Source organism: Paramisgurnus dabryanus, chromosome 10 (assembly GCF_030506205.2).
Source record: "Paramisgurnus dabryanus chromosome 10, PD_genome_1.1, whole genome shotgun sequence".
Lineage (NCBI taxonomy): Eukaryota > Metazoa > Chordata > Actinopteri > Cypriniformes > Cobitidae > Paramisgurnus > Paramisgurnus dabryanus.
In genome coordinates this window covers 4,257,171-4,272,196 of record NC_133346.1, presented here as the reverse complement: position 1 = coordinate 4,272,196, position 15,026 = coordinate 4,257,171, and the positions used below count along the sequence as shown (strand labels likewise).

The window sequence follows — 15,026 nt, the reverse complement described above, 5'->3', positions numbered from 1 at the left end:
TGTTTGTACTTTTATAAAAAAAGGAATAAAAAAGATCTTGCTTGGAAGATATATACAGTGGCGGCCGGGGACTTCTTCATCAAGGGCGCACGATGTAAAGCTTGTCACAACATGTGTGTGGCTCGCCATTTCAAAATGTGTGTTCGGCACGTCATGTAAACTCATGTGCATCAGGTGTCCTTTCGAAATACGTGTCTGCTGCAGACGCTTCGAAGGGGTTTATGACAAAAGAGACACTTGTGTTTGCCAGATACTTGCTTAATCTCACGTGTAAAAGTATTTTGTGTATTTGAGGTCTTTCGACTCGCGTGCAGCAGGCAGGTATTTTGACATGATGCATGGTGCACATGGTTAACATGATGCAACGAACACAAATTTTGACATGACGAGCAACACACATGACACTCCGAACACATATTTTAAATTCGTGCCCCTCGGTAGAGAAGTCACCGGCCACCACTGGCTATATATTTATAGCGCGATTTTTTTTTGCGACATTCGCGTCTGGTGTGAACGCACAGTAAGGGTACAAATATACCATAACCTAAAAAAATCCAGATAATGTTTTGCAAAAAAGTGTAACTATCAAATCCCAATGGGATTAAGAGAGAGAGAGGAGACGAAATAAGAGTAAAAGAGATGAAAGAGAGGGAACGGCGCAGGTCAGATTTAAACACACATCTCCCAGATGAGCATCACTGTTCATTGTTTCTTGAGCACATACATCAACTGCTAAATCAAAGCTCTTTACACTTGCGGTGTGAAAGATACACAGTGCGTTAACTCTACAATTATTTGACTTTTGGGATTTAAGAAGCTTAACTGCTAGAGCATTGCATTAGCAGTGCAAAGGTCATGTGAACACATTTGTGACCCTGTCTGTAAAATCCAGGCTAAAGTCTCATAATCTAATGATGAGATTTGGAGCATCAAAGTTTGATTTTATGTCAAAAGATTTTATGTAGAAAACAATAAATCACAATTACTTTAGCTGCGTTTTCACAGAATGGGTCAAATATAAATATTTACTGTAAAAAAAAATGCAGCATGAAGTTAAAACAACTTGGATTTGCAGGTAAATTCAACCTACTATTTTACTATATGTTCTAATGTACATACGTGGCTTTGGATAAAACCATCTGACAAATACATAAATATATGAAAAATATATATTCTATTTAAATTAAAATACAAAGCCATCCAAGCAATGCCTTTGATGTTAAGCAATGGAACTAGAAAGCTTTTAGTGGCCCTAATGACAAACAATTATCTCACGTGATCCACCATCATCTACAAAATGAGCTCTGCTACCATTAATATGATTGTGGTCAATCAATGGAGAGCCAAATTAGGTTTTCAGTGACCATATTTTCTTGGGTTGGAAGTAAAAACGTTTACAATTTCAACACTAGCAATGTAATGACACATATATCCCAATCAACTTAATTATCATGAAGTCACCATGAGAAATGATATAGAGACATTTATAGGTTATATTAATATGATGATATTTTGCATAAAGGGGATGGCAGGCCTTCGGTCTCTGGATGAACAGCAGCATGTAACATACACACTGCAAAAAATGACTTTCTTAGTTTTTGTCTCGTTTACTAAAAATTCTCAAGTCAAGATGCTTTTTTCTTGATGAGCAAAATATCTGAAGAAAATAAGTCTAGTTTTAAGACAAAAAAAATATAAAAATTAAGTGAATTTGTGGATAAAACAAGCAAAAAAATCTGCCAATGAGGTTAGCAAAAAAAATCTTGAACTTTTTCTTTAACACTTAATTCAAGAACAATTTGCTTACCCCATTGGCAGATTTTTTTTGCTTGTTTTATCCACAAACTCACTTAAATTTGATACATTTGTCTAAAAACTAGACTTATTTTCTTAGGTCATTTTGCTCATCAAGAAAAAACATCTTGATTTAAGAATTTTTTTATATTTCTACTAAAAACAAGGCAAAAATACTAAGTAAGAAAGTCTTTTTTTGGTCATGATGTACACTGCAAAAAAAATAATTTTTTAGTGTTTTTGTCTTGTTTTCAGTAAAAAATATCTAAAAATTCTTAAATTAAGATGTATTTTCTTGATTAGAAAAATGACCTAGGAAAATGAGTCTAGTTTTTGGACAAAAATATAATTGTGCTTCCTATCTTGTGCTTAAAACAAGCAAAAAAAAAAATCTGCCAATGGAATAAGAAACACTTTCTTGAAGTAATTTTACTTTTTTCATAAACACTAAGAAAATTTTTCTAATTCCATTGGTCGATTTTTTGCTTGTTTTAAGCACAAATATAAAAAATATCTAAAAAATCTTAAATTAAGATGCTTTTTCTTGATGAGCAAAATTACCCCCCCAAAAAAGTCTAGTTTTTAGACCAAAAATATCAAATTTTGTGCATAAAACAAGCAAAGAAATTTGACAATGGGGTAAGCAAAATTTTCTTGAATTTTTTTTTAATTTAGTGTTTAAAAAAAATGTTCAAGATTTTTTGCTTACCCCACTGGCAGATTTTTTTGCTTGTTTTAGGCACAAAATCACTTAAATTCGATATTTTTGGTCTAAAAACTAGACTTATTTTTGGGGTTGTTTTGCTCGTCAAGAAAAAGCATCTTAATTTAAGAATTATTAGATATTTTTACTGAATTTTTATTTTTTAAGAATTTTTTTTCTTGAAAATAAAGTTTTGCAGTGTGTAATGACTATCAACAAAATGTTAAACCCAGTGACATAAATTTTAAAGAAAGATAGCAAAAGAAAACATTTAGTGTTTGACATTTGAGTGAACCTAAAGGGATTGTTCACCCCAAAATAAAAAATACTTCAATATTTACTCACCATCATGTCTTTCCTTGTCCTTCAGAGCCCAAACACAGATTTTTAATTGTTGTTTGGGTTTCTGGTTACTATAGGAGTGGATGGTGACTGAGACGATCACCATTCACTCGCATGGTAACCAGAAAACCTTTCAAGCTTCAAATACTCCACTCATATAGTGTCCTGAAGACACTTACTCTAAAAGCAAACATCCTTACAGTAAACTGACTAAACAACAGTTCAGACACACAGATGTGAACTGCAAGAGAGGTATATGTCAAGACTTTCATAATATAATGGATAATATTTTAGTTTGTTTGTCCCCAAACCCTTCTGTATGCCTTCAGGACACTTAAAATATACGAAACGAGTCAAGTGAGTTATTTATTAACACTTTTGGGTCACCATCCACTCCCATAATAACCAGAAAACCCTAAAAGCGCTACAGTAGCACTGCACGTTATTTAATGCAATGTCATTCAACGTGAGTCTTAAGTGACCAAATGCAATGGAATTGCATCATCTGCTAGCATGACAAACATCCCTAACCTAACCAACAACAGTATCAGGACGGTCCAAGAGCGTGTTGCAACTCTCTGTGCCGAGATATGAAAACCACACGCTTGGCTCTTATCGTGAAGAGGAAACCAGCGCCAACGTCCTTATGGGACATTATTCACGAGCAGATCGCATTAAACCCTTATATCTGCCTAAGGATCAATTAGGATGCTATTCAGCAGTGCTCGGAGGGACTTCACAGTGCATTAGGACTCCCGGACGACCCCAGCGAACACGGCGACACAGAGTAATAATGGAGAACAAACTCGGTCAGCATATCTGCATATGGTTTTATTCTAACACCATTAACATGCCCACCAACAGAGAATTCATCACGCTGGAAATAAACCAATACTGGGGTGAAAGACCGCAGGTATTGAAGCCAAAATGCAGAAGCACAAGTGTGAGAATGTGACAGAATGTCAGAAAGTGTATGAACAAAAAACAGCATGCAGTCCATTATGTATAATGTGCATTTAGTCCGAGCGTTGTGATGGTAAACATCACACGACATTTATTTAATGTGTAAACCATTTATATCAGTCCCTCCAGAAAAACACGATTATGCGATGGCATGATTTAGTCCGCATATTTATGCAGCGGCAGCATTTTTTTAAATACACTGCACTTTCGCCGCATAAATTGCAGATTTCTGATCGCAAAATGTGCAGGGCTTGCATGATTTCATAATCCACACATTTTTGTAGCAAAAAGTCATATATATCTTAGCAGAAAGTTAAAAAATGTTGCATTTACTTCACACATATGCAGCCATGTCCCCTGTTGCCATGGGAACATTATGAAGTGACGTAATTACGCGACGTGAACATCAATGAAAAGCTGAAAAAGTTTCAAACAGTTTTTGCAAGTTCGCACAATTTTTGCAAGTTCCCACAATTTCATAGCATAAAATTGCATAAATATCCTGCATATTCCATTGCATTTTTTAAAATAATGTGTCGCAAGATCAAAGATTTTTGCCCGCAACAATAACAAAAAAATGTATGTGTTATATTATACTAATATTGTTATATTAGCTTAGTTTCATATCATGATAAACAGTATATCTTAGCAGAAAGGGAAATTTTTTTGCATTTACTTCACACATGTGCAGCCATGTCCCCTGTTGCCATGGGAACGTTATGAAGTGACGTAATTACACGACGTGAACATCAATGAAAAGCTGCAAAAATTCGTTCAATTTTTTCAAGTTCCCGCAATTTCATCGCATAAAATTGCATAAACATCCTGCATATTCCAGCGCATTTTTTAAGAAAACGTATCGCAAGATCAAAGATTTTTGCCCGCAACAATAAAAAAACGTATAACGTATAAATGTTATATTATACTAATACTGGTATATTAGCTTGGTTTCATATCATGATATATATCACTACTAGGGCTTCAACTAACGATTATTTTCATAATCGATTAATCGTCCGTTTTTTATTAATCGACTAATCGGATAAAACATAAATATTTACTTAATTCAATTTTTTTGATTATGCGATTGCATAATTAAGTCTGCATATTTATGCAGTGGCAGCATATTTTTAATACGCCGCACTTTTGCCGCATAAATTGCAGATTTCTGCGAGCAAAATATACAGTGCTGGCATAATTTTATAATTCCCTCGTTTTTTTAGCAAAAAGTCATATATATCTTAGCAGAAAGTAAAAAATGGTGCATTTACTTCACAAATGCGCAGCCATGTCCCCTGTTGCCATGGGAACATTATGAAGTGACGTAATTATGCGACGTGAACATCAATGAAAAGCTGTAAACAGTTTTTGCAAGTTCCCGCAATTTTTGCAAGTTCCGTCAATTTCATTGCATAAAACTGCATAAATATCACGCATATTCCATCGCTTTTAAGAAAACGTGACACAAGATGAAGGATTTTTTATCTTTTTACCGGAAGGACTGTTATATTAGCTTAGTTTCATATCATGATATATATATACATCTACTACTAGGGCTTCAACTAACGATTATTTTCATAATCGATTAATTAAACGACTAATCGGATAAAACATAAATATTTACTTCATCAGTCTTCAGAGACGACTCAATTTAATCTTCAACTTTAGACCTTGATGTGAATTAACATTATTTATTATTAACAAAATAAATAAACCATTATGATATGAAAGTGATGTAGTGATGTGACAACGATGTAGCACACTACTCTTTTAGTGTTACATACCGTTTAAAAAACAGGATGTAAAAGGTAATACTATAGTATTTAATTACAAACATATCTGAACCAAAAGCCACAACCAGGAACTGTGCCTCATCGCTTAGCATCCATGGGGAAAGGCAAAATTTTGACCTTGCTTGAAAGTGACCTCTAGGAAACTCTCTGGAAGTTTTCTTTAGATTATCTCTCTTTTAGAAAGGACGAGAAGAGGTGAGAAGGAAAGGATGAAGGGCTTTATTCCCTCTTTCTGAGCCACGGCACTGACGCTGAAGACATATCACACATTTCTGCATTGACTATGAGCATTGTGAATACACTGGCAGGAAATGAAGCACATGGGTAGTTGACAAATAAACATATGGTGTGACATAGCAGATATCTCTCACAAGCTATTTGGATATTTTTTCCTAGATTTTCGCTATGTCACACCGTATGACACATTTACATACCCAATGCATGCTGTGGGTAATCTAAAAGTAACATTCTCAAGGTCAAAGTTAAGCACCAATCTCAACCCATTTCCATAATCTGATGTATTGTGCATACATTAAAATAAACGCTGTGCACGGCTGTGACAAGTACAGCTAGTAGCCAATAAAAATAATAACCCTTTAATGTGATTTGTCCCCCATTCCTATTTTTAGAATTATATACATCAACTTTAGAAAGAAAAGTGTGCTCAGTTTGCAGCAGTATCACAAGGTTTCTTTAAGACAACTATGAAGTAACATTCCTATCTAGTTATTCCATGTCATTGCTGTGAAATACATTTGCAATTAGTCACAAAACCAGCAAATCTATTGGACAGAGATGTTCATGTTTAGGGATCTAAAGCTCTCCGTAATTACTTCTGTTGTGCCCACACTCCAGACGCTCTCTGAGGAAATCCGACTAATTGGAGCCGGAGACCGGCCAAACCAGCGATCTTTAGCATCGCAGCAAGATTTAGTCATCTTCTAAACTGTTCAAGCGTTTGACTGAAGGTATTCAAGCTCCTAATAGGACATTCGATCATCCTTTATGGTACAATGAGAAATATGTTTGCCTTTGCGTGCTCTTGTTTATAAGAGTTAAGGTGACCCACAGCCTGAGGTACACAGGAAATTGAATCATGCTTCCTTCCCGTATGTGCCAGCAATCCTTCTCATGCTTTTGGCCTTACTCAGATCAAAGCATTTTAAAGCAGAACCATAACTGACCCTTCATTTAAGAAAATATCATTTGCATTGTGATAAAATTTAAACTTTGAAATAAATCTTTGTCTGTGTGTCTGTCTATACATTAAGGCTACACAATATTAAAGACAAAATAAAACAATGTGTTATAACTTGCTAAATAATGCGATATTCAATATATATTATTTAAAGGAACAGTATGCAAGAAATTTATATCAATTAATCATAAAATGGCCCTGATATGTCACTAGACATATCAGAATTTATTTTCATTTCAAATATTTTTATCACTGACATCAGTGGTCTGGCCAGGATATTGTCATTTAAAAAGTGGAGTTGCAGCCCTCAACTGATGTTTATGTTGTCATGTTGCGTATTGGCCACTAGTTGTGTGATTGCAGTACCAGTTTTAGCCACAAGGTTTGTGATTGCAATACCAGTTTTGGCCACAATCCTACATACTGTTCCTTTAAATATGTGACTCTGCCCATGAAACCCCAACTAAAGTAATTTTTGTGATTTACTGTTTTCTACAGAGAGAGGCGTGCACACGAGCACGACTTTTTTAAATAATCGATTATTTGTTTTTATGCATCGATGCAGTAATCGTTCACATTAGCATCGCAACGCGTCATAAAAACTATTACATTCAACAGCACTAGGCATGGGGCGGTATAAGATTTTGGCAGTATGATAAACTTAAAGTCCTCGTGGCTTTAAGGGGGTCGCTATTGACTTTACTTCCAGGTTGTGATGTATTTCCGAGTGAAACGCGATAAATATCACACAAGGTAAGTAGTGGGCATGGCTTGTGTTTTCCACTGTGCTTTGATAAGATATAGATATATATAGATAAGATATATTTTCAATCAAAAAATAGGAGGGGGCGGAGTTAATGGATGCTCCCGCCCAAGCCATCTAACTGACATCATATGAGAATGATCGCCACAAGAGGGCGGAAGTTCATTTGCAGATTTAGATTAAAGTTTATAAGGGCACATACATAAAAAAAAATAATGACTACACACCATAACATACACACATAAGCATACACACTAGGGCTGCAACAGCAAATCGATTAAATCGATAAAAATCGATTACTAAAAGGGTTGGCAATGAATTTCATAATCGATTAGTTGTGTTGCGTGACACAGAGACGTTTAATAAAAAAAAGAAAAACTTCAGTTAAGCGCGGAGCGAAGTGAACACACGGTCTCTCTCGCGCATTGTTGCTTGCAGAGTTTGGCGCCTCAAAGATAGGGCGGAGAAAAACAGGGCGGCAGAGAAAAGATAAAAAACAGCAAAGGTAGAGGAAAACCACATGTCAGTATTTTACTCCTCCCAAACGTAAGCGCGTCACCTGGAAGTTAGCCGGCAAAGAGGTAAACAAACAAAAACGATATGCTTATGCTTTATGGAGCGACGAAAGCAAGTAAAAAAAGTTTTTAAAATGAATAAAAAACTCCAATGACAAACTCCAATGATATTAAACAAAGAAATAAAACGTTGAGAGAGAGTTTTATGAACGCTTTTCCCCATCATGGACCTGTATGTTAAATCATCGCGCCATCACTCTCCAGCTGTTCTGTACTGCGCGCTCCAGCTCATGCCGAGCAAGGAGACGCACGTGCCTGGCCCAACATACAGTACATCATACAGTAAGTGCACAACTAGATTACATGAAAAGTCAATGCAAAGACGCGAATAGACACGAACTGGTGCGGGCGATGCAAATGACGTTGCCGCCAAAACAGGCGCTATTCGCCTCATTCGGGCAAGTAACAAATTTATCAACTCAAGCAAAAAATTTGCATGAAATAAAGTTACATTTTGCGAGTAATTTAGAGCGAGGAATGCGATTTGGTGTGTAAGCCTATAAGTTAACTCCTGTTAGCATTGCATTTTAAGCAAATATTTCAAACATGCTAAGGAGCTCTTTAAATCTGTGCATTTCAGGAAGTGAGTGAAATCTGGAGCTACACAAATTTACGGTATGTGGAAATTATTTGTTTATACCAGATACACAAAATAACGTTGTTTTTTAGCAATGAAATAGGTGCTCTTTAAATGTAAACATCAAATCAATTACTTTTGTCTTATTAATTTAATTAATTTTGTGTAAACACAGCTAATACCTTGAAAACGGTATCACAGAAAATCTAATCTTAGACTCTTTAAAACCTTGGTATACCTTGAAACCCGTAACCGGCCCATGCCTAAACAACAGCACTTGAAATCATTGTGAAATTAATGGTTGAAATTTAACTTTGATGCTCCAAATCTCATCATTAGATTATGGGACTTTAGCCTGAATTACACAGGCAGGGTCACACATGTTTAAAAACTGTTAAAAAATACATTGCAATATGCATATTTTGGTATTTCGCAAATTGTGATATATCTTGCTGCCCTGCTAGTCATGCATTTCTTCATCCATCCATGCAATAGCCAATGTTAAACAGGATCCATACATTCACTTACATAGTCGTGGAATGCCTTTGCTTCGCTGGAATGCTCACAGGTTTCTCTCCTCTCAGGTGCCGCACAGTATAAATCCCAGAATACACTGCAAAACAGACGGGGGAAAATAAAACATTAGGCATTAAAATGAGAAACATTCAACAATGCAATCTAAAAAAACAACAAAATGAACCTTACCACCACCATGAATGTAAGAATCCTGGAGGTTCCCCTAACGTTATGTTCTTCTCCCATCTTATCTACAGAGATGACAGAGGAATCCAGCATTAAACTTTTACAGGTAACAGACTTTGCAATTTGGTTTATTTTGCAAAATTCACATTTTAGAGAGAGCCATTAGGGTCGATATTTGGCCATTTTTAAGGTTATCAGCATTGGCAGATAACAGTGTCTAAGTGCTTAGTCTGGTTTCTTGGGTTTTCTTCATTAGGCCATCATTTTCTGTAAACTTTCTTTGGAACAACGTGGATTGTTAAAAGTGCTATACAGATAAAAATTACTTGACTTGCTATTGGCAATCGTCTTAATAATAAAGCACTCACATCCACTTACAGCTAGTTGAATGTTTTCACACCATTTGTGACATTTGAAGCGTATTTAAACCAAAATGGCTGCTGTTTTGTTTTTCAAAAACGTTTCAAGATGCTCACTTATAATAGTCTCGCAAGAGACGCGTAGATGGGGTAACCTACTAATCTGAACGTATGAGACCACATGCACCGCTTGCGGCTCTTTTCTGCATATCATTGTGTTTTCTCAGATGGCCCGTACACTTAAGTGTGTGTGACTCATATGCAAATAACGGCTAGTCTATAAATATCAGCTCTTCAAAATGTCATGGCTTTCCTAACACTGATCTATCCCACAATGCATCTGCGACATTCAAAGGCATTTAAAACTCGTTCAGGCATAAATGATTGTGATCTTTCATAAAGCGCCTATATCACAAATAAAACTTAATTATAGTATCCAAAGCAGCCAGTTTAAAACAAAAGCACTAATACATATATTAAAAAAATCGTAAAATTGGAATAAGGCGACGATCAACATGCTAATGCCGCTCAAACAATTAAGTCGTTTTCTTACAGACTCTCTACCAAGCCTATTTAGAGGACACCGAACGTCTAATGTGTTCTGCTAGCTCAGCATATCATCTGCGTGTAATTAAATTAGCCGAAGTCCCGAGGGAAGCAGCCGATGCTTACGAGGCCGCGTGTCTGGATGGCACATCGATAAGTCGGAGTTTAAATAAAACCCTACGTTGGCTCACCTCTGACAGGAAGGTCTGTGCCGACTTCTGGGCTCCTACATGTAATAAGTACTCATAGACGTACAGTGCTAGCCTGCAAAAGAGAGAGAGGTTTTAAAATCACGTCATTTTATATGATTATGCACGCTATCGATTCTTTACACAAAAAAATTACGCAAATGTAGTTGATAAGCTACGCTCACACTGCAACAGAGCATTAGCAACACAAAAGTAATGAGTTCGATTCCCAGGAACCACACATACAGATCTGCCAAATGCATACAACTGAATGTAAAATGCCAAATCAAAGCAAGATCGAATTTGGGCCACATTCAACTTTTCACTTTACAAGGTAGGAAGTATGAAGAAGGTCACACTTGAGGGAAGAATTTCACTGTAAGACGAACTTCACATGCAGATCAGCTTTGCTGACGCTGAACAATCTGTCAAACAAAATGAGACACCAGAGAGATCACTTTAGCTGTCATCATAGCCAAAAATATTTCCCTTGAATAATAAAGATAGGGAGTGATAGTGGGTGGTCGACGTCCATTTATTGATCTGACGGTTTTAAAGATTTGATCACTTGACTCGGTACGGTTCATTTGAGGCCACTGTGGGATCTCTCTGTGCCTCCGATGCTAAATATTTATGTACATCTTAAACCTCAGTATGGGATCTCTCCTGTGGTCTATTTCTGAGTTCATTTAACAGCTATTACATCCCAATGTATTGCGACGTAATGACTTTAATGGCCGACTAGATGTTCACATTTTCTGAAGAGAAATGCTTCAAAAACTCCAGGGTGAATGTCAGGGCATTTCAAATGTTGCTTTTGTTTTCGACTAAACAAAGGAGAACTTTCAGTGTTATTGTTACCAAATTATTAAAATAGATGTGTTCACAAACTGCCAAAGATAACTTTAGCGTATGTGACCAAAAAAAGGCAATACCAAGCAATGCAACCACCACATTTTTGCTATCTTTTCGATTGACATTTTATGCATTTGTCAGACAGTTGTAGACAATTGAAGTTACCGCAATAACACACAAAATACTGCAACGAATATTGACGGCAACGCAACACTGCACATCACAATATGCATATCGCAATGGTTTGCAGTAACTGAATGATTTTAAAACTTTAAAAAAATACGTAAAAAATTATGAATAGACCGATTCATCAGTAACAACCTAAACAAACGACTTTTGTGAAGATTGGATGCTGTTACGCGTCTGGGCGGAACTTGATTTCCGGTCTCTGTTTGTTTAATGGTCTGACTAGTGATTAAATTGAACTCTGAAACAAATATCTTGTCGAAAATAACTCATGTTTTGGATTCATAAATGCGAGGGGAGACGCGATCATGGATCACTGCTATGTAAAGGGAGGTTTGGCAGCCATCGGGGCAGTGATAGGGATGTGAAAATTTCATATCATGATTATAGTGACCAAAGTTATCATGGTTATCAACATTATCATGGTTTTGTTAAAATAAGATGGAAATGTTCAAAAAGAACTGATACACTGCAAAAAATGATTTCAAGAAAAAAAATCTTAGTATTTTTGTCTAGTTTTTAGTAAAAATATCTAAAAATTCTTAACTTAAGATGCTTTTTCTTGATGAGCAAAACGACCCAAGAAAATAATTCTAGTTTTTAGACCAAAAATATCAAATTTAATATATAATATATTTTCTTGGGTCGTTTTGCTCATCAAGAAAAAGCATCTTAATTAAAAAAAAATTTAATATTTTTACTGAAAACAAGACAAAAATACTAAGAATTTTTTTTCTTAAAAATCATTTTGTGCAGTGCACACTGAAAACATTTGAACAAGTTTTATTTTTGAAAATGCACAATTTAATATTTTATGTCCCTGAATTTTTTTTTGTGGTAAAAAAATAAATCTGTCTAATAATTTTACTTTGAATGAATATAATACATTATCCTTAAATGCCTTCTTGTGCAAAAAAATATAGTTGCATGTGCGCACCTGCGTCAAACTGATTCTGGCTGAACCGAATTTACAGCGGGTTTTCAAAATCACGGTAATCAAACTTAAATTTTAAACGATAATACAAACTGTCAGGACATTTTATCGTGGTTAATTGTGAAACCGGTAATCGTCCCATCCCTAGTCAGTGACAAAAACGGTTTGGCAAAATGAGAAATTCAAAAATCTTTAAAAAAATATTTGTTTTAAAAGCATGCATCAGGCTTATTTCAATGTACATAGTGTATTTATGTTAATTTTATGCAATAAAAATTACATGTGCACCATTTTATGAAAGTTAAGAGTAAATGGACCTGAAAATGTCAAATGGTGTAACTGCCAATTGCCCCAAAGAATGAGAAATATTAAATATTTTATCCACATTGATTGCATAAAAAATCATTTTAAAATATAATTTTTTTTCTAAATGTAAATTTTAATGCGTTTTGTAATATTTGTCCTGACATATGCTATAAACAGCTCTATTTTCTAAATAATCTTTGGCAAATTATGTAACAATGTATGCAAAAAACGCTAAAGCAAATGATTATATTTTATTCAACATTTTTTATGTATATATTTATATTTTTATTTAAAAAAAAACTAGTTACACCATCTGACACAGACCGGTTACACCACACTGACATTTTTGCAATTATCCCCCAAATATTCTTTCAAAATTAAAGAAAACCAGAAATTTTAGACTCAAAAAAGAGAATGTATTCAAGTAATCTGCAAATTTATTTTATTTACATTTAATTGAACCATACGGACACAAAATAATTAACGTCATGTCATATAGGGGTGTGACACATCACAAAACTTACGGTTCGGATCTCAGTATGGTTTCTGAGGGACGGATCAGATAATTTTTCGGATCAGTAAAAAAAAGAGGTGTAAAAAATCTAATAAGAACAAATAAAGAAATTACAAACATTTATAAAAAAAACAAAGTTGCACATGAAGTAAGGTCTAACGATGATCACGTCTGATTTGAGCTGGACCGAACACATAAGAAACTGCTCACTCTAGCGGCGCATGCAAAACAACATTTAAATAAAACCACCTTCTATAAAAGCAAAGACTGTATGGAATGGTAAATCAAAACAACATGTAAAGAACCAGTCTGAAGCTTTGATCAGACCTCTCACAAACCAGTTTAATAAAATACAGATTAAAGGACGAGAAAGATACACCTGTCTGTATGATAGCTACTCTAATTGAACCTTTCCAAACAATAAAGTTAATCGGAACGTTGTTGTTCCAACATTCCCTTTGCAAAACACGGCAAGAATCCAGGCAAATAGCTGTGAGCCTCCACTAATAATGACTGGCAGTTAATGCAGATACTTAATAGATTTTAGTAAGGCTGATATGCCACAGTGCACGCAGCATCGTTTCAGTGCAAATGCAAATCAGTTTCTCAAGTCTTCCACCCTTCCTGTCATTACCGTAGACTTGGGGCCAGACAGTAAAACGCCTCGAACAGGTTCTAATGAACAAACCGGACAGAGTTTACACAAAGAGATGCGGTCTACTTATCTACGGCGAATCAAAAACACCAATGTGACAATTAATGAAGAAGGAGATCTGGGATTTGTTGGAGAGAGAGGCGGAAAGAGAGCAAGAGAGAAGGAATATTAAAGGAACAAAGGAGTATGACCAGAGTGATGCGGTGAGGATAATAACTACGGATACTGACGCAAATAAAGGCGAAGATGAAAGGAAAGGGTGGGTGGATGAGTGGGGGGCAATTAATACTCCCGAGGTCTAGAAACTTTGGTAATGTCATAGAGACGTGGGTATGATGGAGGGGATAGCTGCTGTGAAAATACCCCCATCTCTGTGGAAATACCCCCTACTGGGGCTGCAAACAGAATTGAAGGGAAAATATTGAATGTACATCTTCATCCAAAACCCTGAGCAGATCAGCCTGGATGCTCATTATGGATTACAGAGGAGAAATACAATTTTATCCATGGTTTGTGGGCACATTCTGATATAAACAACTCTTTGTTGTCTGAGTTACAGATTACATGAATCCATGAGTCGAAAATCGGTTGATAAAATCTTGGTGGTTTTGGTTAAAGTCTAGCACACAGTACGAAACAGACTTGTCAGTCATCCTTTCATGTGTTACATAAGAAACGTTTCTTCAACCTTATTTCTACAACCGTAGCATCATCAAAAAGAACTTCAAATATATACTGTTAAAATCTCTTTCTGTTAAAGTCGCAATGAAATTGAAATGAAAAACTATATATGTATTTTTAATAGTGTGGTATTATTAACAAATGACTTATCTGTTTAAAAATTCGTGTGTGCTCATAATCTTTAATCAAAAATGCAAATCTCCTCCCCTCCTCAAAACGATCTCTCTTCACTTCCGGTCAAAAGTATGGCAGGTGGGCGGGGTCCGGGAGAAGATCGCAGTGATTAGCAATAGCAACACGACCCAACTTCAAACGATCCAATCAGATCTCGATGGACAAATTCAAATCCAGCCCTGCCTTATTTCATCTCAAAAGCCGTTTCATTCGGATAT

The 15,026-nt window shown here is 35.6% G+C and overlaps 1 protein-coding gene across 4 annotated transcripts in view; it reads right to left on the bottom strand.

Annotated features, from left to right (window-relative positions):
• Positions 1–15,026, bottom strand: part of ssbp2b (single stranded DNA binding protein 2b) — an 85,139-nt gene that overhangs the window by 53,958 nt on the left and 16,155 nt on the right. For all 4 annotated transcript variants that reach the window (XM_065262181.2, XM_065262165.2, XM_065262173.2 and 1 more), the window contains exons 2-4: positions 10,507–10,579; positions 9,414–9,475; positions 9,237–9,321 (exon numbers count right to left, since the gene is read on the bottom strand). In XM_065262181.2, coding sequence (XP_065118253.1) covers positions 9,237–9,321; positions 9,414–9,475; positions 10,507–10,579 — 220 coding nt within the window. The remainder of the gene's footprint in view (positions 1–9,236; positions 9,322–9,413; positions 9,476–10,506; positions 10,580–15,026) is intronic.